Here is a 25,182-nt window from a genome sequence, read left to right on the forward strand (position 1 = left end):
TAATGTTTACAACAGACCCTCCGTCTCCAAGCATACGGTTTAGATTTTGATCTCGCACATACCCTATCACGAAGAGAAGTCTATTGTGCGGCTTAGAGCCTAACTGAAGGTCTTCATCCGTAAAGTGAATGGCATCATAATCTGCAACACACGTGACACATTCCTTTGGTTTTACCTTGTTAATCTCTATGGAGTACTTGCCTATGTCGATCAGCACCTGTACCAAAGCACATCTTGCCTATTTTGGCAATTGTAGTAGATCAGAAATGCTAAAGTGCAATGGTAGGTCTTCTAGCTGCTTCAACACCTCATTCTACTCTAACGTTTGGTTCGTATTGACCGTGCTTGACTCAGCCTTGGCAGAATTCTTCGAACCAATTTCGTAGCTTGTTGTCATGTGGGCAACTCTCACTTTTTCTTATTCGTTGCCTCTCTTGGGAAATGCTCTTGTTGATGAAGCCACACCATGGGATCTTCGAACGAAAGTATTGCCCCTGCCTTTGACAAATCTTGTCCCACCTTTCTCGAGACACTGACGACCTTTTTGTGATTGCTTGTATTTTGCTTCAGTAATAGGTAAACATGGTGATGGGCTCTTATGTGCCTTCCTTCGAGTGACAAGTATCCATCCCTCGTCATCGACAACTGAGTCAACTTTAGGGGTAGCAACAAGTGCGAGGCTCGCTTGCTGGATTGGCTTGACTTCCTCTAACTTTGACTTCATGCATGGTTTTCTCGAAAGCTGATATGGTGCTTTCATTGGAAGAGAAGGCAACGGGGCTGGCTCGAATGACCCAAACACGATGGTAATAAAGTTTACCTCAGCAACATTGTCGACATCAAGCTCAATCCTTCCTTGCTTGGCGAGATTCATTATTAAATCTTTCAGAACGAAGCATTTCTCAACTGGATGACTGACGATCCGGTGGTACCTGCAGTATTTCGGGTCCTTGACATGATGCATTTCCTTGGGCCGCTTGCATTCTGGAAGCTTTATCACCTTCTTGTCAAGTAAAACTTCCAACATGCCTGCCACGTCAGAATCTAGGAAGGGATATGTCTTTTGTTGTCATTCCTTCAACGAACCCTTTGTTCTGTCGTAGGTAAGAGTTAGCACTGCTTTCTTAACCTCCTTATCTTGTGTAGAGATTTTGACTAGGGCAATATTGACGGCAATTGATTCTTTTGTAGATTTCTTCGGTGCCTTGTCAATCTTGCTTCCGAAGACCTTGTCTTTCCTTTGGTCAACAATTAACTATTTCTTCCCTTTATGGCTAGCTATACTCAACTCCATGTCGTGTGCTCGTGTAGCCAGCTCTTCAAACTTACAAGGCTTTATTCCATGTAGGATGTATAGCAAATCAAAGTGCATGCCTTGGATGCACATTTGCACTACAGATACTTTTGATAGTCCATCTTTACAATCGAGACTCAACGAACGTCACCTATTGATGTAATCAAATGCGCGTTCATCCTTCCATTGCTTGGCCCTAGTAAGTTCCATCATGCTCACTATGCATCTCGTGCTATAGAAACGATTCAGGAACTCACGCTCCATTTGATCCCAACTGTCGATTAACTCAGGTTCCAAATCTATGTACCATTCGAAGGCGTTGTCTTTTAATGAACGTACAAACTGCTTAACAAGATGATCTCCCTCCGTTCCAGCATTGTTGCAAGTCTTGACAAAATAAGCAATATGTTGTTTTAGATTGCCCTTCCCCTCGAATTGCTGAAACTTGGGTAGCTGGTACCTATATGGCATCCTCAGGCTATCCACTCTTTTTTTGTATGGCTTGGAATGTGAGAGAATCACGAGAGGCGCCTCCATATTGAGCTTTGATGGAGTTATTGATCATGTCTTGCAGCTGCTGGACGGACAAATAACCAAGTAGACTTTCACTGTCTTTATCATTTGTCTTTGAAGTTTCTTCTTGTTTCTCTTTGTCATTCTTGTATGGAACCTTAGCAAAATCATCATCATTTTGTTTCTCTAGCCTGCTCCAAAGATGAGCAATCTGCATATCCTTTTCTTTGACGGTATTGGTGAGCTTTTGAACCTCCTCCATCAGATTAGCTATCTGCTCTTCGAGCGTGGTTGCCCCTGTCATCATGACTTGCATTGCTGAGAGGTGAGACGTACTGTCTGACTGCATCCCCGAAGTGTTATTTTCTTCAGCATCAGGACTTCCATGATATGATCTGGTGCTTGAGTTGTCATCAGAGGTAGGTGAGAACGACCGTTCCCTTGATTTTGTATTTGGAGCTTGTCTCTCTTCACTTCGAGGGACATGTTTCCCTGCCCCTAAACTTTCCAAGGTGATGATTGGTTGGCAGGGCTTAGAAGGCAAAGCCACAAATATTGTAGGCTGAACTTTTGCCATGCTTCGGGTGATGTGACCAGATGAGTTGCTGCTTGATTTCGAAATTGTTGGCTTGGACTTGTTTTTGGGGATGGCTTGAGTGTTCTTGGAAGCCATTGCTCGAACGGATTTGTTTGAAATTGTTTTATGGAGAAGGAGATGAGAGGCAAAGAGGTCACACTGGGCGTGCCAATTTGTAAACACGGGAATCTGAAAACAAATAGAATGCAGACACGTGTACAAAAAAAAATTTATTAAGAATTTGAGTGCGGGTTACAATCTTTGGTAATCCTCTTATTCTATCTCTGACGATGTATTTCACTCAAGGGTTTGACGCTTGATCTTAAGTCGTACGATGGTCACGAGAGTTGACACGTGACGAATGTTTTGTCTTGAGGTTATTGAGGAACTAGCTATTTCACAGCTTGATGGTTCTTCACGAGCTTGGGAAGCTTCTTAAATTTTGAGAGTGTTTTCTTCTTCTTCTTTTTTGCTGAAGTCCTTTTCTTGATTTGAGAGAGGGTATTTATAGTGTTGTTATCTCTCTCAATTTGGAATGCCTTGATGACACGTAATTAATTTCATTTCTGTAATAGCATAATTGAATCAATCAACCTTAATTAATTGATATAATCACGATCATTAAGGAATTCAGCCAATTAATTTGATGACTGATTTTAATTGTATTTCATTAATAGCATAATCAAATCAATCAGCTTTGATTAATCGATTTAATCATGACTATTAAAGAATTTAGCCAATTAATTTGATGACTGATTTTAATTGTATTTCATTAATAGCATAATCAAATCAATCAGCTTTAATTAATCGATTTAATCATGACTATTAAAGAATTTAGCCAATTAATTTGATGACTGATTTTCGTCTCGATTATCAATTTAAATAAATTGACATATAATCAGTAGACGACATTTAATGCTTGATTTTGTTCGGAATCAATTGATTTAATCTGATTGATCTGCTTTAATATCAATTGATTTAGCTGGAACAAATTCATTTATTGCCGTCAGGCTCAGGGGCGGAACCAGGATTAAGAGTTTTGGGGGGGGGTCTCCAAATGTAAAAGTAATTTTCTTTTTTGTCATCTTAACTATAAGCTTGAAGTATATATTAAAATAAACAAAGAATTAATGATAGTTAATGTCTTTTTAGTTTTTACAACTATATTAAAGGTGTTGCTAGATAAAATTTAATGTTTGATACATATTTCCCTAATGGATGTTTTGAAAATATTAAATATAAACCAGAAGCAAAAGGAAAGACTAAAATTAAGGGTTGAAGTGTAGTATGAAACTATGAAATGAGAAAATGAGAAAGGAATGATTAATGCACAGGGGCTTCTAATACAGTATATACATAGACAAATAAGGAAGCTATTCAAACTGGCAGGGGTCTGGACCCCCCCAGACCTTAACACAGGTCCGCCACTGGTCAGGCTTTTCATGTGTCACCAAGTGTCATTCTTTGAGTCTGTATGATTTTGCTTACTCACAAGCCACGTGCATATTTTGTAGGACCCACATGCCGACTAAGTTTGTTCGGTTATTTTCATTAAATTCTTATGTCTACAGGGTTGCAGGCGTTAGTTCGCACAGATGTTTTTAGATCTGGACTTGGGTTGAGGTTGTGCGTAGGCTCAGTTCGTTGGTTGGTGACTGATCACCAGCGAGGGGATCGATGGCCGCCAGAATGGAACTCAGTTGCCCTCGTTACTAAGGATTCATGGAGATCTGTTGGCTGAATGCATTCCAAACCCATGGTACTATCTAGATCCAATTTATGCTTCGTGGTCCAGTGGCCATCGTCAGCCAGAGGTTAACGCCGGTCGCTACATGATGTTCCAACTGTAGTTGAGATTCAATGGTGTCCTATCGGCTGGCTACTAACGTTCATTGCATGGAAGACGGGAAACTGGTTTGGGCCTGTGTTTTTGGGCCCCTGTTGGTGGCCTACTAGTATTTTACGTTTTAATTTTTATTTCTTGTTTTTAGTTTACTGCTTTGTTTTAACAATAAGTCCCTACGCTAAAATAGTAGGACAGGTTAGGCTATTTGTCTGTGTGTGCACTCTAAGTGCCTTATCTACCCTCACGAGGCTGCAACCTATTTCTATAGAAAATTGGGCGCAATCTCCTAGTGGTGGGATGAAAAGTCGTGTTGTCGGATTTATTTCCACATGTCAGCATATTAGGAAAGCTACTTGATTGGTTTCTGACATTCCTTTAACTTTCCAATATGTCACCATTATATGTGACACTCTTTGCTAGTAAATGCATGTTAGAATACTTTGTAATAATGGAGAATCCTGTTATTATTTGGAATGTCCTCTCTGGGCGTACTGTAAATTGGGGTTTATGCACTATGTCCTCCCCCCTCTTCTCTCCCAACAGGTGTATTCGAAAGTTTCATTTATCAAGGCTTAGGGAAACCGCACCAGCCCATATTTCAAGAAAAAGAAAAAGAAAAAAAAAAAAAAAAAAAAGGAGGTTAAACTTTTTATTGAAATGTGGAAGATTACTGCAAGCAAAATGCATTAATAAAGAAAATAAACAATAAGCAAGGAACATATGTACAAAACGCATAAAAAATACAAAGAAAACTAAAGGAATAAAAGCAATAGCGTCTCAATGTAGAGCTGATTTTGTACTACAGAATGCAGTCGTGTACTGAATTGAGTAGTCGTTGGTTTGAGTACCCATGCCAATCCAATGCACAAAATGACAAAAGACAATTTGGTGTAAAACATGGGGTACTCTTCCACCCGAAGATTGAAGCCGCCAAGGTTGTCAAAACATGGCCGTGTTTGCAGACTATCTTTCACAAAAAGATATGTACCATAAACTTGGGTCTTGAATCCAATACCAGTAATGCACAGAAGCCCCAAGCCAATCTAGCAATTGATAAACATGCAGCCCACCAAAGATAGTGGGCCGCAGTCCAAGCCCAAACCCTATTCGGATCCCAGATCCGGATCCATTTGCAAAACCCACCCGGAGCAAAACCCACCCGGATCCCAGGTCCGAATCCTTCTGCATAGCCGGTACCAAAATCAAAATTTCTGGCTCAGGCCCAGCACTACTGCTAGCTCGATCCCTGACCGCCAGCCCACTAGCTACGTGAAGAGTTCAAAGTAAAAGATCGAACCAACCTGCATAAACAAAACCAGAACCCATAATCACCAGGATCCCATAGTCCCTAAATAGCCGAGCTCGAACATGATACCTGGCCAATGTTGCCATTAGACAGAACACCACCACCATCACATGCGACCCAATCACCCAGATTCATATTCACGTGATCTATGTGAACAATTACCTGCATTGACAGACCACCAGAACGCCATCGTTCAGCCTTGGCCATAGACCATCTTTCGAAGACCATGATTAGCAAAGAGGAGCACCATTGAAAGACGTCATCGATGTGCAGCCTTAGACAGAGATCACCATCGTCAATTGTCTTGAAATTGCAGCAGTCAAACGTACTGTCACTGCCACTTTAGAGAGCGACGAAAGCAGCTAGATACATGCCTAAACCTGGTAGTGACACTATGAAAATGGAACATGTACAGGAGTGACGAACAGAAGAGGCCGCCGATTCCCAAACCCTAGCAGAGCTGGATGATGCCAAAAGAGAGTTTCCTTAGTTAAGCATCGACTAAAAACACTTGATATCAATACAATTTGTACTTTATTTAACTATGGTACCATTTTTAGTCTTTACAAGTGTCCAAGAATAAAACGGGCCCACAACTATATATTTTACCAGCACAATAACATGTCTACCAGTTGTGGGCTTACTACTTTCGTGAATGGTACGTGTAGAACATATGGTTTAAAGTTTGAACCCTAAATCTTAAGCCCTATCTTTGCCGACCCGGCCTATAGAAATGTTGAATAGACCAAGATTAGAGATTGTTTGGTGGTTGGTCCACTCATCGAGGCAAAGGCAGGATCAAGAAGGATTAAAATTTTATTTTCAATTATTATTTATTAAACAATGATTTTGTAGAAATAAAATACATGATAAATAAATAACCACATATATAAACAAACATGAATAGGAAAGGAAATTTTTTGTTCTCTTTAAAAATAATTTGTTTACTCTTCGGCTTCGTTTGGTTCACGGAAAGAAAATCAATTCTCTTATCTTTTCCATAGAGAAAGGAAACTAAAGTTCTTTTCAGGTTTCCTTTCATCTGTTTGGTAAAGCAGGGAAAGTATTCAGAAAAAACCATTTGATTTCCATTTCGGTGTTTGGTTGGTGCAAGAAAGGAAAGTAAAAATATATCAATGTTTCAATAATATCCTTGATTTTAAAATAAAAACAACATCATAAAAATTCAAAAATATACCCATTCTTTATGCAAGAAAGGGTTGTTATCCAAAATTTTTGTAACAAATACTAGGAAATGGGAAGGGAAAATCAATCCCATGGAGTCTGAGTGGAATGATTTTCCCCCTATTTTCTCCTCTGTCAGGAAAGTATCTCAGGAGTTTGTGGTTACCAAACAAAGGAATGACTTTCCTTTTCTGAGTCTTCAATTCTGCGAACCAAATGAGGCCTTCATGTTGCATGGGAGGGAATTGATCTCCTCTCGTGTAGAAATGTAGGTTTAATTTGGTGAAATTTTACTCTGCTTTCATCTCTTCATGTACCGCCCGGTGGAATTTGAAACCAATTTTTCACAAAAAACGGAATGGGGCTTTATCTAAGTGCATGGCGCCTTGTCAATTGAGATTCAGTAATTAAGCTTTTCATGAATTTATAATGCATAACAATAGCATTGTCCACAAATCAAAACAAAAAGTTATTGAATTATGATTAAGATATTGTAGTGAAATTGCACTTAAATTCAAATTATATATAGACATCATTTGTGTTAACACCAATTTGATTACAAGTAAATCAAGGAGGCCTCTAGATTTTATTGTTGATGGATCTTGGCTAAGATAGACCTCAAAATCTCACTGGTGCTTACTTGACGCCTTTATTTGTGGGATCAAAATTACATTAGTGGTTTTACCCATCTCACCGGGGGTGATTGATAAGCTTGTTTGGCGTTCCTCTAGTGATGGCAAATTGCATGACAACTACTCAGGCCTGTAACTTTCTGCAGTAACACCAACCCCGGCTCCTTGGGCAAAATGGATTTGGAACTCTTGTTTTCGTCCACGTAATTCTATTGTGCTTTGGAAACTTATCCATGGTAAGCTATTAACTAATTACTTGCAATGTCCTGGTTTCTCTTTCGCCTCTGCTTGTTCTCTTTGCTTTGCAAACACAGAATCTGTTACTCACCTCTTCTTTAATTGTGCTTTTGTCAAGGAGGTTTGAGTTAGACTGCTATAGTTGTTTCGAGTCTCTCATGCCTTTAACAATCTGGAACAAGTACTTTTATATCCCATTGCACCCAAATTCAGAATATTGGTGGGGTATGATTGGAGCAGTCTTTAATGAAACCTGGTGTGCTAGAAATATTCTTCGCTTTCATGATAGAAGGCTCTCTGCTTCTTCCATGCTTAGCATGCAAGTGCAGCATGTTTAAGACGCCAACTGATCTATATATTATTCGATCTTCCTCATGCCCCAAAAGTCATGCATTCAGGTTATTTGGCAAGCTCCTCTATTTTCACAGGTGGAAGTCAACACCAATGGAGCTGCTCATGGTTGTCCAAGTCCCGCAGGTTACGGGGGTATTTTTTTGGCATCCGTTAGAACGATCCTTGGGGGGTTATGCAGAGCCGTTGAGTTTTGCTATAACGTTAGAGGCTGAGCTTCATGAAATTTTTCATGCAATTAATATTGCATGGGAGAAAGTATGGTACTCACTTTCGATTGAATGTGACTCTTTGTTGGCTGTTTTTTTTTCCCACTTCCACTTCTGTAGTTGTCCTTTGAAAACTCACTATTTTTTGGCATAATTGTCGTATATATTCTCTTATCATAAATGAAAGTTCGTATCTCTTATATCTATAGAGAATGCAACCAAGTTGCTGACAAATTTGGTTATGTTAGTGTCTCTAATACTCATGTTTCTTCGTGAGATACTTGTCATCAAAGTGCTCAGCGCTACCTATGGCAGAAATATGTCAGGCCTTCCGGAATTTCGATTTGTTTGATTTATTTTTTGTTAGTTCTGTGATCTCCTTTTGCTTCCACTTTTGAGACCGGTTAAACTAAATTAACATTTTTGCCCTCAACTAAATTTAAATACTACAATAACTGCCACACTCTCTCTCCAGCACGTTGAAGCTCTCTCTCCTCTCGCCGGAACTCTCTCTCCTCTCTCTCACGCTGGAACTCTCTCCTCTCTCTCTCTTTAGCACACCAGACCTCTCTCTCCTCCGTCGAGATCCGGACCCCGTCGGTCCGCGACGATTGGCGTCTGATCATCCCGTTCGCCGAATTCCTGTTCACACACAAAGGCTGCCTCGAGCTCAACATCTCCAATAAGATAGCCCTGTCCCAGCAACCCGGCCCGGATCCAGATCTCTCCCGAGTCGGCTTCTTTCTCTGCACCCTGGACTCATGGATCCACGTCTTCCAGCAGCTCGAGGAGGACGAGATCGGCTACGCGCTCCATTGTGTTCAAGTTCTATTAGGGGGCAATAGACGTCTATTGAGGAGCAATAGAGGTCTATTGGGGGACAATAGACGTCTAATTGGGGCCAATAGACTATTGGGGCAACAGACGTCTATTGGGGGGCAATAAACCTTTCCGGCAACCTCTTTGGGGACCTCTAGGAAGGTTTTCAGAAAAGTCTGGCAGGCGGTGACCGTTGACCAGTGACTTGATTCCTACGAAGTTGACCGGAATCCTGCGACCGGTGACGGCTCCGGCGAAGTCTCCTATGATTTCTCTCACTTCCATTTTCTCTCTCTTTCTCTCTAAGTAACAAAAGGGTGAGGATAAAATAGTCTCAAAAATAAACAAAAATAAATAAATTAATGGGGTATTAGGGAAGTCGTTTTGGATAAGGAGAAATTAAAAAAACTTATTAGGATAAGTGGGAAAAAAATCTCTAAAAATAGGATAAATGGATAAAAACACAAAAGAATTTCTTTGTATATATGTTCGAACCACAGTTGGTCATTTTCTCTCTATCGAGAAATCGAAGAAGCTATCCAAAGATTTTACCGACCCTACTTGTATGATACCTAATCATATCGTATCGAAGCTACGTAATTCTACACACTCGTGTGATTTTTGATTTCTCTATATTCAAAAGCTACTGGAAAGGGAAGTTTTACACGTTTTGCGTTGAATCTTTCATGTTGATTAAATAATTTATGGAACTGACAACGTAATTACGTTCAAACATGATTGCACATTACTAGGTCACTTTATTAGCTCATTGTCCACAAAATTCTAAAATCAGCTTAACTATAAATGACACTATTAGTTCTAAGCAAGATTGAGAACTTATTTAAGGGATTCAAACATTACCCATATGGCCATATATATTATGAAAGAATGGGCTTGATAGGCTGATAGTTTGTCAATGCTTTAATCAAAACACAAGAAAAGACAGAATTTTATAGGCCTCATCAAAAAGCTCGTGGATCAAGTGGGCCAATGGAGGCCCGCCGGCCCGCAGGGCTTTTGGCCCGACCCGGCCGGTCAAAAAACCCTCAAAAGCCCGCCTTGGTGGGCCAATGGAGGCCCGCAAAAAAGCCTGCAAAAACCCGGCCCGGCCCGTAAAAGCCCGCAAAATATTATATATATATATATATATATGTGTGTGTGTGTGTGTGTGTGTTTATATATATATATATATATATATATATATATATATATATATATATGTATGTATGTGTGTGTGTGTGTGTGTTATATATCACTATGCCAAAAAAGCCTTCAGACGACACACCTCAGACGACATAAGTTTTGTTTTATGTCGTATGAGTTTTTCAGACGACATAATTTTTTTTTCTGTTGTCTGAATATACACTTAAACCATACTGGTTTAATTTGGAAAAATGGTGAGCATTCAGACGACACATTTGTGTAGTTGTAGAAGGTGGTGATTTCCTATCTCAATTTTGGATAAATGGTGAGCATTCAGACGACACATTTGTGTAGTTGTAGAAAGTGGTGATTTCCTATCTCAAATTTGGAGGGAATATCCAAAAGTTGATCGAGTCTTTTCCCTCTCAAATAGCCACGCCCTATTTGACTAGAAAATATTGTGACATTCAGACAACATTTAAATGTTGTCTAAATGTGGGGATTGTTTTAAAATTTCCCAAGTTATTTTGACTTGTGCTATTTGACATATATCCCTCGCAATTAAGTCACTTTCGATCTGTCCTAGCCTTGTCATCACTAGATCTCTCAGCTCGACCTAGAACGTTAACCCGGCCGCAAAAGCCCAAACACCAGCCTCGCTCTCTCCTTCTCAGTTAGCTCTATCATATCTCGATTCTCACTCTCTCCTTCATCTTCTGACTTTCTTCATCAACCTTAGTCTCTACTTCGGCTTTCACATCCAAATTAATGGAGCTCTGCAGCGACTAGTAGAGCTATTTTCGATTCGGATATTGGTAAGCAACTTAGGGTTTCAATCGTTTTTTAGTTTTGGGTTTCAACTGGGTTCAATCGATTTTAGTGTTTGATTTCGATTCGGTTTTTTTTGTTTCTATTTGGGGATGGGGCGATTGAATATCATTTTTCCTTTTATCCTCGATTCGGTGTTCCGATTACTGAAAACCCAAATCTCTCTCTCTCTCTCTCTCTCTCTCTCTCTCTCTCTCTCTCTCTCTCTCTCTCTCTCTCTCTCTCTCTCTGTGTCACCCTCCTTGACAGTAGACGGCGGCGGAACGGTGAAGGTTCATTGACTCTTGTCTTGGTGTTAGTTTGCTTTGGAATTTTGTTGAAACAGACGAAAAGAAAAGAAGAAGAAGAGGAGGAAGAAGAGAAGAAGAAGAGGGAGACGGGAAGAAATTGATGCTCAATTCCAACAGAAATTGAGTAAACTGATCATCCTAGGTATTCTTTGATGGGTTTGAATTTGTTTGATTTATTTTTTTGTCTGTCTCTCATCTTTTCCATTATTATACATAACCGTTTTGGTTTTTCAACTCTTTCATTTCATAGAAGTTTTTTCTTTTCTCAGTTTTCTACCTGTCGTAATCGGTGTTTGTTTTGTTTTTGTTAGGTCAAAAAGTGTTGGGTGATTGACGCGAACTTCTCTCTCTCTTTTTCTCTTCGTTTTTGGCTGGGCTCTTCACAGCTAGAGGTATGCAGTTGTTGGGTGATGGGTTCTACATGTCGTTGTTATGTGCATTTCTGTTCGGTTAAGCACTTATTTGTTGGGTTTTTGTGAGAGAGTGTTGGGTTTGTGTCTGATTTGGTGTTTTTGTGAGAGAGTGTTGGGTTTGTGTCTGATTTGGGCGAGAAGGTGGAGGGTGATTTTGGTAGAAATGGAAGAGAAATTCACAGCTAAAGACTAAGGGGTGGGTAAGCTATTGATTCTGGACTCAAGTATTGGCTTTGATTCTGTATGTTGGATCCCTCCAACTTACTTATGAATGATCGTATTGTATGATTTGGTTTGTAAATAATCCGATTGATTTGTGGGGTAATCGTTTAGGTTGCATCGTTCTTTTTTGGGGGGAGGGATTGGTACTGGAGAAATTGTAACTTGAAGGGAAGAGTTGTCTTCTTTTGGTTCAATCTAGTGAAAATTTTAACTCATGGTGGTTATCAAAAGAAGAAGAAGAAAGAAAATTCTTGAGTGAGGGTGTTATATTTGCTGAATACTTGAGAAAGAGAGCGCTTTTTCCTTTAACTACCTTTCTTTTACTGGTACTGATTCATTGGAAGATCCAACTGGATCTTAGTTTTCTGATGGAAGATTTGTTATATTTGCTACAAATGGATGGAAAGTTCCAGCCTTGACATATTTTGTAGAATTTTGTTCTCTTGAATTTCTTAGGAAAAGTATATGACTGAAGGGTGAGGCTATGGAGTTCAATTTTTAGTTTAATCATATTTACTTGTTTTGCATTCTAGATATGGATTAAATATCTCTTAAAGATGGATAATGGATACCACTTGTTTCTCCAAGTTTAAATTATTTGTACTGTGCTGTTAACACTGGGGAAATGGCAGACTATATTGTTCCTTTCTTAACGGTGCAAATGCATTCTGATCTAAAACTGAGTCCCCAGTCCTTTGTGTCCCTGTAATTTGAGGATTTTCCATATCTGTGGATCATGTGAATGCACAGAGTGATAGCTATGGTTGCATTATTATATATAAATCTTAACTGCTCACTATTTCTGCAATTCTTTTCCATATTAGGTATTGGGTTGTAGTAGTATAATATTTGACTGGTGTGAGTATGTCTCATTGGAGGCTTTACAGAGAATACGACCTTGGGTGAGATTTTTTGATTTTTTTTGGTTGGAAAATTGATATGGGTCTGTTATTGATTAGGGATAGCGAATTACGTTTGGAACTAACATAGAGAATTATTGGTAATGTTAGTAAGTGATGGGGCTTATATAAATAGTGTCTTACCTTCTTACATGATATTATACTTTCCCTATTCAATTGGCAGAACGGAATTTTACAGGCTTGAGAAGGTAAGTATAATATCATGTAAGAAGGTAGTCAATCTAACATGGTATCTGACTAAGCAAGGCCAAAATTAATCACCTGATATAAAAAACAATAACCCACTTATTGATTAAGCAAGGCGAAAATTAATATTATATCTCCTAGATATAACATCGGCTCCTCAAAATTGTTAGATCATGCTAAGGGATTTGTATAATTTGAAGTGCAGGTACCCTGTGATAAATTTATACTACATAATATTCTTGAGTGATCTTCATAGCTCTCACTAATTTATTTGGATTGATTTTTTTCTTGACAGCTTTTTTTTTTTTCTTTCTGGGAATTTAGTTTCCTTCAATATATTAATCTACGACACTAGAACCAGATTCACTTTTTCTTTGTGCTTTGTCAACTCCGAAATGATTTCAATTTTGATGGTACAGGTATAAGGCAAGGACAACAGCTGCTCTCAAAGTTCCAGAGTTTTAACTTGAGAGTGATCCTCTGTCTATTTATACTCAAATATGTAATAGTGCGTTGCTAAGGTACTTTCTTTTTCCTCAATATTTACTATTTCCAAAACTGGTTTTTTTTCTTTAACTTTTTCAAAGATTCATTTCTGTATAAGTAAGGTATGCTTGCTAGGAAAGACAAGATAGAAGGAAACTGTGTGGCCCTGCATCTGTGATACATATAACAATTAATAGTTTTCTGTATTATCTTGAGCTTAGTATTTTTCCTTCCCATTTGGTTTATGGTTAATGTTTTTCATCAAATCCCTTTAAAATGCTTTATCAATAATTATTGTCATAATTATTGTCAATAATTATCAAAAATTGTTTTCTGAAATCAAAATTGTGCATTTGAGAAAATAGTGTCAATATTTGAGATTGAACTTTCTCCTGTTCCGTCTGCTGCTGAATAATTAGCCCAGGTCTAGGTCTGTTTTCTAGGTTTGTTTAGTGTGTTTTTAACTTGAAAGTTTGCTCTGGTAAAATGGCTAGCTTCCTAAGCAGTTTACTAGCATTAGATGGCAGTCAAAATTGGCTATTCCATTATTTTTTGGTTTAAGACTGAGCTTATTATCTTAACACTGCACCTACTTTGATTTGGCCTGTATTAACTTGCAAAAATACAGTTCACATCCGAACTGAAAGGAACATTTAATGAGGTTGCAAATGTCTTCCAAGACTGATTCTAGCTATGATAGAAGGGTACAGATAAATTTATAAAAGAAATCTCTTGTTGTATGCCTAATTTAGGTTTAATTTGTACTGGGGATGGTTTATTTTCAGTGCAAAAGTACAATTTAGCCATTCCTTAATTAATTTCCCAATCTTTTATCTCTTGATGTATGCCTAATTTAGGTTTAATTTGTTTAAATCTTGTTGTCTTGTATTTTTTTGGTTATAATCTTGTTGTCTTGTATGTTTAAGTATTTAACCTGCATATAGCCTTTATATATTTTGGCTATAACTAATTCTATATTTTTCCCCTCTTTTTTGCAGCGTTATGTTGACTTTGGATTACAGCTTATAGGCGCTGATCTTATGTCAATACTTGGCCTTTACAAATTTGTTCAGGTATAATGACTTTATGTGGATGTCATTTTTAGATGTGTAGCCCCATGTAGAAAATACTTGTGCACTTGCTAAGCCCAAGTACAAAGCCGACTTATTAATTAAGACTCCCAGTGAAGAAGCTATAGTTGCAAAGTGTCTAGGCCAGAGTAAACTTTGATGACTTGCATAACTAAAGGCAGCTTCATAAAATACGAGTCATGTTTATGTACATATACACATATAGGAAGAACTTCCCACCCATCGAAACTGCAGTATTCATACAGTAATAATTTCTATTGAGGTTTAGGAAGTTTCAAGACAAAGTGTGCATAATATCCTGTTATTACCATGAGATCCATGACTATGAAAAGGAACTGCCATAGTTCTTATGTTTTGTAACATGTTTCTTCTGTTTTGTTGGCCTTGATAGGGAAACTTGGTGGAACAAAAGGATTTGCGAAGGAAGGCTCACTGCTAGTACTAGTGTAGAGAAAAACAGAAGGCTTTTTTTCTGTAAATTTCTGGTGAGTTTTCAATGTTTGTGCTTTATACATTATGTACGTGTTAAGACCACTCTTAGTAGTACTAGTCTTAATGAGTATATTGTATAGTAAAAGTATAAGCAACGGTATCTTTGACATAGAGACAGTATTTAAGTGTGTTTTGTTATATATGAAGGAACCTAAATATTTAAGATGGATAAGTCATGGATGCATGCTGATAGAAGGTCAAAGAAGTTTGAGCTAGGAGTAGCAGAGTTTCTCAAGTTGGCCGAGTCTAATGCCAATAACAAAAACAAGATTTCTTGTCCTTGCTTGAAATGTAGTAACACGAAGGGATTTTCTGTTGGAGTTATTAAGGATCATATATTTTGGAATGGTATTAATGAGAGTTATAAGCATTGGAGGTGGCATGGAGAACCTACTACATCTGCTATGAATGACAATAGAGTTGAATCTGAAACTATAGATTGGGAACCTGGGATAGGGGAGAATGATTGGGGCTTTGGAGAAAGTGAGGATGAGCAGATTTCCGAAGACTCTAATGAGTTTTTGAAGTATGTAGAGGATGGGGATCAACCTTTGTACCCAGGTTGTACGAAGACAACCAAGCTGAATGGTCTGATTCAGACCTTCAATTTGAAAGCAAAGCATGGAATGACCGATGCTTGCTATTCAGATATGCTTATCATGATTGGGGGTCTGCTTCCTGAAGGGAATCAGGTTCCTTTGTCTTTGTATGAAGCGAAAAAGACACTTAGTGCTTTAGGGATGGAGTATGAAAAAATTCATGCATGTCCTAATGACTGCATCTTGTATAGACAGCAGCATGCAGATGCTCTTATCTGCCCCAACTGTGGTGTTTCAAGGTGGAAATTGGGTAGGGATAAAACTGTGAAAGAAGGGATACCAGCAAAGGTTTTATGGTACTTTCCACCAATCCCAAGGTTCAAACGAATGTATCAATCGACCAACACAGCTAAGAATCTTACTTGGCATGAGTATGGTAGAAAGAAAGATGGAATGATGCGACACCCAGCTGATTCTCCTACTTGGGAATTACTTGACAAACAATATCCAGAATTCAGTAGCGACCCTAGAAACCTCAGACTAGCCCTATCTTTTGATGGATTTAACCCGCATAGTTCTCTAAGCAGCAAGTATTCTTGTTGGCCAGTTATACTGGTCACATATAACCTTCCTCCATGGCTTTGTATGAAGAGGAAGTTTATGATGTTGACATTGTTAATATCGGGACCAAAGCAACCTGGTAACGATATCGACATCTACTTGCAGCCATTAATAGATGATCTGAAAGTATTGTGGGATGGGGTTGAGGGAGTATACGATGCACTAAGAGGGGACTACTTCAAATTGAAAGCGGTCCTGCTGTGGACTATTAATGACTTTCCCGCATACGGGAACTTGTCTGGTAGCATTGTTAAAGGATACAATGCTTGTCCAATTTGCCTTGACCAGACTCGACCTTATAGGTTAAAAAGAGGTAAAAAAATGGCATTCATGAGGCATCGCAGGTTCCTACCTAGACATCATCCGTATAGGAAACAGGCTGTTGCTTTTGACAACACCGTAGAGGAGGACCTACCTCCTCTACCATTAACCGGAGAGGAGGTGTTTGCTAGAGTAGAGGGTCTGAATTGTGTGTGTGGGAAAAAGAAACGCTCTCCTCCTGCCAAGGGTGTTGAAGACCAAGGCAAACCTTGCTGGAAAAAGAAGTCTGTCTTCTTTGAACTAGAGTATTGGAAATATATTCCGGTACGACATAATCTCGATGTCATGCACATCGAGAAGAACTGTTGTGATGCCATCATTGGTACGCTGCTGAACATTCCCGGGAAGACAAAGGATGGGGTTGCAGCGCGTTTTGACATGGTGGAGATGGGTATTAGGTCTGGTTTGAACCCAGAAGTTGGTGCCAAAAGGGATAAATTACCTCTAGCTAGTTGGAACTTGATGCTTGGTGAAAAAAAAATAGTTTGCGACTCTTTTTTTGAAATGACGGTTCCTGTTAGGTTTTCGTCAAATGTAAGGAATCTTGTCTCTATGGAGGATTTAAAACTTGCTGGTCTGAAATCGCATGACTGTCACACTATCATGCAGATTCTTCTTCCTGTTGCTTTACGTTCTGTTCTTGAGAAGCCGGTTAGGTATGCGATCATCCGCTTCTGCCTTTTCTTCAAGGCAATATGTGCTAAAGTGATCGATGTTTCGAAGCTGGAAAAAATGCAAGCAGACTTGGTTGTTACTGTTTGCTTATTGGAGAAGTACTTCCCGCCTTCATTTTTCGACATTATGATCCATCTAACTGTGCATCTCGTAAGAGAAGTTCAGCTTTGTGGTCCAGTATTTTTTCGGTGGATGTACCCCTTCGAGAGGTACATGAAAGTCTTTAAAGGGTGGGTTAGATGTCGAACGCATCCTGAGGGATGCATAGCAGAGTCATATATTGTCGAAGAGGCTGTTGAGTTTTGCACTGAACGTATGCTTACTGATGCTTCTACTACTGGAATCCCTGAAAGTTCCAAACCACGAGCCCGTAATGCATCCAAACCGCTATCAGGCGCTACCATGATTTCTGTCTATGGCAAGGAGATGCATCAAGCACATCTGTGTATATTGCAGAATACCGAGGATGCAAGTCCTTATTTCATGTAAGTCATAAACTTTTAATTATCATCAGTTTTCCTACAGTCCATGAATTGATTCAATATTTTGTTACTTAAATTATTGAGTTTTGTGTGTTTGATATTCAGTGAACATCTGGAATTGTTGAAGCTTCTCAATCCAAGGTTTTCCAAAAATAAAAAGTGGCTGAAGGATAAACAAAACCAGACCTTTGCTGTCTGGTTAAAAGAGAGGGTATGTGATCATATACTTGATTGTTAATATATAAGTTGAAAAAATAAGATTTCAACATTACGCTAATGTAATCTATTATTGATTTGAAGGTTTCAAATGAACTGCAGTTTCCGGACAATAATGTTTCGGAAACAATGAGGTGGATGTCAAGTGGACCGAATCATGTAGTGCCGACCTTTAGTGGATACCAGGTTAATGGTGTTGATTTCAACACTAAGGAGCGGGACAATGTGCGATCAGTGCAAAACAGTGGGGTTTTTTTGGTGGCTGATGCAATGCAAGTTTCTAGTGCAAAGGATAAAAATCCCAAAACTAATGATATGGACTTCTATGGTGTCATACAACAAATATGGGAGCTGGACTACTACAAGTTTAGGGTACCGTTGTTTAAATGTGATTGGGTTGAGAATGTTAGGGGCATTAAAGTAGATGAACTAGGGTTCACATTGGTAAATCTGAATAGGAAAGGTCATCTTAATGATGCTTTTGTCTTAGCTAGCCATGTTAAGCAAATATTTTACATTGAGGATCCCCTCGATGCTCAATGGTCAGTGGTAGTAAGGGTGCCAGATAGAGACTATCAAGGGGCTGATTCGGATGAGGAGTTAGAAGATATTGAAGTAGAACAACAGCCATTTGAAGCAACAATGCCATCCATCGAGACTTTTGATAATATAGATGGTGATCAGCATAGCAATTATATGCGTCCTGGAGATGAAGCAATATGGGTGCAAAATGACTGCAATGAACGTGGCTGAGGAAAAAAAAAACATTTAGTGAAAGTTGTTTGTTCGTGATTGATTTGTTTTAGAATGCCTATATATATGTACTGATGTGTTTGATGAAACATGTATATTAACACTTCTAATTATGTTAGTTATTTCATTGTCTTCTGTGTTGTTTAATTTTGAGTTGCATTGTGTTAGTAATTTCATTGCTTTATGTGTTTGTTATTTCATTGTTTTATGTGTTTTTGTTTCATTTGTTTATTCACATTAATTGTTAACATATAATATGGGGCTAACTGTGTTTATTGTGTATTGCAGGTCATGGCTCCATCTGCAAGCACATCGAAAGTTGCTAGATCTATAGCCTTAAGGATAAAGGCGGTGCAGATGAAACGTAGTAGAAAAACCGTATCTGAACCACCTATTACTTCTCCAAATCGTAAACCTGCTACCCCCAAGAAAGCTGAAGCAAGACTGACAGAAGCCAACAAGGCTACCCTCCCTAGGAGAAGTCCGCGAAAACATAAAGCTACTCAGTCCAGCAAGGATGCGTCCGCCAGGAGAAGTATGCCACCGCCTAAAGCAGGAAATTCCAAGAAGGCTGTGGCAGCAAAGAAGTCATCGTCCGGTCATAAGTCTGCAAAGAGCAAGTCATCAGAGGATTTTGATGATGATGATGATAACATCACTGGTGGATTGAGGTTGCTTAAGCGAGGGATGGTAACCATGAATAAAATTACTAGGCGACTGATTCGAGGAAAGAAGCTAAAGGTGAATTCTAATGCTGATGGGGAGCCAATTGGGAAGGCAGCTAAGGAGATGCAGTCATACATTGGGGTGTTGGCACGCACCAAGATCCCAATATCTATAAATGATTGGAGAAATGTGCCTTTGGATGAAAAAGACAAGATTTGGAATAGTATTCAGGTAAACAATCAGTCTATATATAAGTTGTTGCTAGCTGTTTACTGATTTACATTTCATTATTCTTATTTTTTTTCAAAAAATAGTAATTAAAGCTATGATACTTTGTATTCATTAATGTGTAGGATGCTTATGTGGTGCCAAAAGAATGGAAGAAATTGGTGATTACATCAGCCGGCCATAAATGGAGAGAGTTCAAGAGCAAACTAACGAACTGGTACATTATTCCCTATCTGGATTCTCCTGAACTTTTACAGTTCCCTCCAGATGATTATCGATCCATTGAGGTATCTGAATGGAATACGTTCGTGGCTGATAGAACTTCACAACAATTTCAGGTTTGTCTAATACCATACTTGGACAATGCAGTTGTGGAACAGTTTATGCATTATTAGTTAGTGTTTATGCAGATACTAAAATATAATGCATAATTCTATATATGCTTTATAGGTACTCCGTGAAAAGCAGAAAAAAAATAGGAAAGAGAATAAGTATCCTCATCGAATGTCACGGAAAGGATATGCTAACTTCCAAGAAGAACTGGTCAGTATTCGTCTTACAAATCTATTTACAATATATTTGTTATTCTTTTCGGTTTACACCAAACTGATCATGATGTCACACGTATCTATTCATATTTATAGGCTGAAAAAATACCGATTGAAGAATTGGATCGTGCTACGATGTGGATAAAGGCCCGGCAAGACAAGAGCGGCAACTTCAAAGGGCCAGCAGTGAAGAAGAAGGTCGAAAAAATTGTAAGTTCAGTTTTTTGTAATTGTTTATTACTTGTTGCTTTTTTCTTTTTTTTTTTTCAGGTTTTGTATCCTAAGGATAATTTTTGTGTGCTGTGATTGATGTCTATATCAGGAAAGTTTGAAGAGGAAAGTGTTTGAAGGAGAAATCAACCCTGAAGGAACAGATGATGTTCTGACTTTGGCGTTGGGAAATCCTGAGTATCCTGGTAGGGTACGTGGTGTTGGTGGCTTCGTCAAGCCTTCGGCATATTTTCATCTACCTAAACGCCAAATGCTAAATGTAGAAGATAGTGTCAGGGTAAGTGTTAAGAAGATACTAGCAGAAGAGAAAGAAAATATCATTGCTCAGGAAAGAGCCAAATGGGAGTTGGAGATGGAGCAACAAATTGCTAGGGAAAGAGCCGCTTGGGAGGAAAGGTTTCAGAAGTTAGAAGCGATGGTTAATGGGAAAGAGATGCCAGCTGACTCACCCAAACCTGTGACACCGCTGAATGATTTAGGCTCTGGCCAAGGCAGCTGTTCAAGGCACCTTGAAAAGGCTGGTTTGAAAGCTATTGAAATTGAAGCTGCCAAAACTGCCAAGAAGAAGTTAGATTTAGGGGAGGACCAGCAGAAAGTAGTTGAGGAGAATGAAGTCTTTGTGGATGGGGAGCTGAACATCAAACTAACCTCGATTATTGAGGAGGAGGTTAGAAATGATTTAACTCCGAAAAAAAATGCAGTTGTGGAGCAAGTGCAAGTGCCTGTAATTAATCGCTACCCTAGCTTTACTTTCTTTTTCCTTACAATTAGTTTTCTTTTCTTTTTCTTTACAATTACATTTCATCAACCATATTGATGACATTGCTGCCTGAAATGTGACTAATGCTTACATATTTTTTGGTTTGAATTAGCAGGTTCAGTCCACCAATATTGTCCAGTCAGGGTGTAAACTTGCGATAGATTCATTGGACAACATAGTGGCTGAAGGAACGATCATTCAAGTGGATGTTGACTCCAGCAAGCAAACTATCCATGGTGTTCCATTGGCTGAGGAAAATGTCCGAGTATCGATCACCAAATCTATTGTTGCTAATGCTTTGCTACCAATTCCTATTAATGATGAGATTCTATTTGTCCGCGATGCAATTGGTACATGCATTGCTTGGCCTAGAGACTGGGTTATACCCACTGCAGCTGATGCAAAGGTAATGTAGTTTGCTTAAATTCATTTTTAACCTTTTTATTCTTACCAAAATGACCATGTGAGCTGCTATATTACATGATATAGAAATACTAATCATGCAATGTTATTTTTTATATCAATTGCAGCAGGAAAAGATTAAGGTTGTGAGGAGGAAAAAGAAGGATATATATGATGATTTTTTTGATCATGATGATTTGGACAAGCTGCCACCCAATTTGCCTCCACCACTTAAGACGTTGGCCACATGGGCTAATGATAACTTGAAGGATGGGATCACCATCCACACAACCTTAGGCGAGGAATTATTTGGATATCTAAAAAAGGTCGCCATCTTCAGAAGGGATGTGTATGCCATGACCAACATGAAGGAGGTTTCTGCCGGCTGCATTGTGATGTATATGAGGTTTGTAATGCATTTTAAATGAAGCTGTTAATTCAGTGTTATTGAATGATATTTTGAGACTTGTGGTTTTACAGCTTTCTTTATCAAGTGTTGAAGAAATCGAAGATGCTTGACATGATTGGCTTCGTAGATCCTGCTAATACTGGTATCATTGGCTGTGGAAATCCGACTGAACGGGCTCGTTCTTTGTCAGTTTCTTATGAAAGAGGGAAGCCTGGTCAGATTTTTTTGGTCCCCTATAATTCAGGGTACGAAAGCTTCATTCATGCATTTTTGTTTTTGTAAATATTGACTTCTGATCTCATAAATATAGCAATGCAAGTACCTAAATCAGATTCGTGTTGGTATTGATTATCATAAATTTGAATGCCAGCGGTCATTGGATGTTGACGGTGGCAAACCCCACTGAAGAAGTTGTGTATTTCATGGATCCGCTAAAGAGGCGACTCATCACCGGTGAATGGAGAACTATTGTGGACAAGTAAGTGCAGCTAGCTTGTTGGTTTTTTGTTGGTATTATGTACAAAACGGTTTAGTCCTTTTTTTTTTGGAGATATCGATTCTCAATTTATAAGTTGTTAGTTTCATCATAATTTTGTGTATTGTGTTGTTGTTGAAGCTCCATCAAAATATTCAATGCGCAAAAACATAGGAAAGGCCGAAAGACAGTTCAATGGAAAAACTGTGCAGTATGTGTTCCCCATCTAGCTAACTATTTATATTTGCATTTTTCCAGTTCAGGCGAGGTTTATTAGGTACTGAAAATATTTATTTGTTTCAGGGCATTCCGGAGCAGATGGGTGATAAGACTTGTGGTTATTGGATTATGCATTACATGAGGGATATAGTGGAGGACAAAAACCAAGAGTGGAGTGCTAAGGTAATCAGTAACTAATCTATTGTACTAGTGATTTATTGGATTAATCCATTGTGATGCATAACTGAGCTTCTGTCCTTGCAGTGGGAAAGAAAAGCAAATCACTATTACACAATGGAGAATGTTGATGCTGTCCGGGCAGAGTGGGCAAAGTATGTTATGAAGTTCAAAGATAACTAGTGCATGTGTAGGTTAACTAGTAGTTGAAGATATGTAGCACCAACTTTTGGACATGCAAAGTTGATATATATATATAGGCCAGATTTTGATTGCAGTACTGCTAGCTATTTTGCTATGTTGTTTAGTTGGTTGCCCACATTGTGTAGTGCTTCTGGTTTATTAGCAAGCAGTACTGCATGTATATATTTTGCTGGCTGCCCAGATTAGTAGATATGGGTCATTTAGAACTGATGCTGATCGATGATTAGGTTTGTGTACATGAGACGACAATGGTGGATTAATGGAAATTGTAATATGATTTTGGATGTGGATTTTATGGTTTCAGGAATAGCTAATTTTAATTTCCAGAATGCATGCATACCAATTGTACAGGGGACTACTAAAATGTGTCGTCACAAACTGCAAGCTACAACAAAAGCACACCAAAACGTGTGGTTGCAGCTGCATAGACACAACACAAAAACCAATAAGAAGTCTATTGTCTTTTTGACAATGAGACAACACAAAATTGTAGTCTGAAAGGCAAAACAACAACATAAGTTAGTTGAAAGTATTGGCTAAAGTGTATAACAACAACAAATAAGTGTGATTGGATGTGATTACAGACAACATAAAACATATATTATTAGTGGTCCTTTTTATATTCAGACCACAAATATTTGTCGTCTAAATAATCTCAAACGACAGTAAATTGTCGTCGTAATGAGACTGACATAACAGAAAGAATATGATATCCATTGTCTAAACCATTTCCCAACATCACATATGTATAATTTCAAATCCTTTCACACAACACTTAAATGTCATACAAACCTACCCTAGAACGACACTTAATTGTCCTCTGATGCTCCTTACGACCACATATAATTATCGTTTAAAGTAAATTAGCACAACCTTTAATTTTTGTTGTATGAGATAAGAGACTACATACGAGGTTTCATATTTCTTATTTAAGGGCATTCAGACCACACAAATAAGTCTTGCAAATATGCTTCACACAATAGCATTTAAAAAATTCTGTGGTTGTTTTGTCTATCAGACAATACAAAACTGTTGTTTGAATGCTTTTAAAGATACAGATCACAATGTTCCCAAAATGCAAAACTCATCAGACAACACAAGATTTTTAGTTTTTTATGTCGTCTGATTTTTCAGACGACAGAACACTTCTGTCGTCTGATGCCCCCAAGAGACGACACCGTACTAGACGACACATTTTTGTTCGTTCAGACGACAGAACAGTTCTGTCGTCTGAAGGCCTTTTTGGCATAGTGTATATAGATATATCTATATGTGTGTGTGTGTGTGTTTATAAATATATATATATATAGACACATATAGATATATATATATATATATATATTTGTGTGTGTGTTTATATAGATATATATATATATATATATATCAATATATCATATATGTGTGTGTGTTTATATATATATATATATGTGTGTGTGTGTGTTTATATATATATATAGAGAGAGAGAGAGATAGATATATATAGATATATATATATATATATATATCTATATATCAATATATCATATATGTGTGTGTGTGTGTGTGTGTGTTTATATATATATATATATATATATGTGTGTGTGTGTGTATAGAGAGAGAGAGATATATATATATATATATATATATGTGTGTGTGTGTGTGTGTGTGTGTGGAAGTTCTTATACTATTATACTTCTATATAAAATATGTGCATATATATATTCTACATATCGGTTAACCAATCCGATCGGATTCGAAAATATGGTGAAATTGGCTAAATTTTTTACCACACTCATAATTTATTGTAATAAACTCATCCAACGGTCGGTTTTTCCATTTTCTTTGAATTGATAGGGGTTGCTCTTTGGAGTGTATGATATATAAATATAGGTTTATAAGAGTAACTACGTTTGACCTAGTTGATCGAATTCGAAACGAGAACCAAATTGGTTGGATTTTCTACAACCACCATAAAACATTACAATCTCTCTATCGAGCGGTTGGTTTCTCCGAATTCATTTTCTACTTCATGGTTGCTTTAGAATGAACCTAAACAATTTAAATGCAATGTATAAGTCATACAACTATAGGAAAAAATTGGTATAGACCAATGTGTTTGTAATTAAAATTAATTTTTTTTTATCTTATGTCCACGCACATGCATTGATGGAATATATACAAACGTGATGTGAAAAAATAAGCACGTTTCGCAGTTGTCACGACATCGGTCAACCAAT

The 25,182-nt window shown here is 38.1% G+C and overlaps 2 protein-coding genes across 2 annotated transcripts; both read left to right on the plus strand.

Annotated features, from left to right (window-relative positions):
* The first annotated feature begins 10,762 nt into the window (after positions 1 to 10,762).
* On the plus strand, positions 10,763 to 23,410 carry LOC112169528. The gene is made up of 18 exons (XM_040508453.1): positions 10,763 to 10,927; positions 11,190 to 11,372; positions 13,391 to 13,492; positions 14,456 to 14,530; positions 14,940 to 15,033; positions 18,936 to 19,544; positions 19,667 to 19,879; positions 19,992 to 20,084; positions 20,186 to 20,299; positions 20,412 to 21,044; positions 21,196 to 21,486; positions 21,611 to 21,888; positions 21,963 to 22,136; positions 22,262 to 22,369; positions 22,508 to 22,577; positions 22,670 to 22,768; positions 22,850 to 22,917; positions 23,271 to 23,410. The coding sequence occupies exons 6-18, from the start codon at positions 18,939 to 18,941 to the stop codon at positions 23,278 to 23,280; spliced, it is 2,757 nt and encodes a 918-aa protein (XP_040364387.1). The 5' UTR covers positions 10,763 to 10,927; positions 11,190 to 11,372; positions 13,391 to 13,492; positions 14,456 to 14,530; positions 14,940 to 15,033; positions 18,936 to 18,938; the 3' UTR covers positions 23,281 to 23,410.
* LOC121049959 lies at positions 15,205 to 18,647 on the plus strand. Its single transcript, XM_040508452.1, has 3 exons — positions 15,205 to 17,681; positions 17,784 to 17,889; positions 17,979 to 18,647. Exons 1-3 carry the CDS (start codon positions 15,205 to 15,207, stop codon positions 18,645 to 18,647), a joined length of 3,252 nt encoding a protein of 1,083 aa, XP_040364386.1.
* Positions 23,411 to 25,182: the final 1,772 nt, after the last annotated feature.

Source organism: Rosa chinensis, chromosome 6, assembly GCF_002994745.2.
Source record: "Rosa chinensis cultivar Old Blush chromosome 6, RchiOBHm-V2, whole genome shotgun sequence".
Classification (NCBI taxonomy): Eukaryota; Viridiplantae; Streptophyta; class Magnoliopsida; order Rosales; family Rosaceae; genus Rosa; species Rosa chinensis.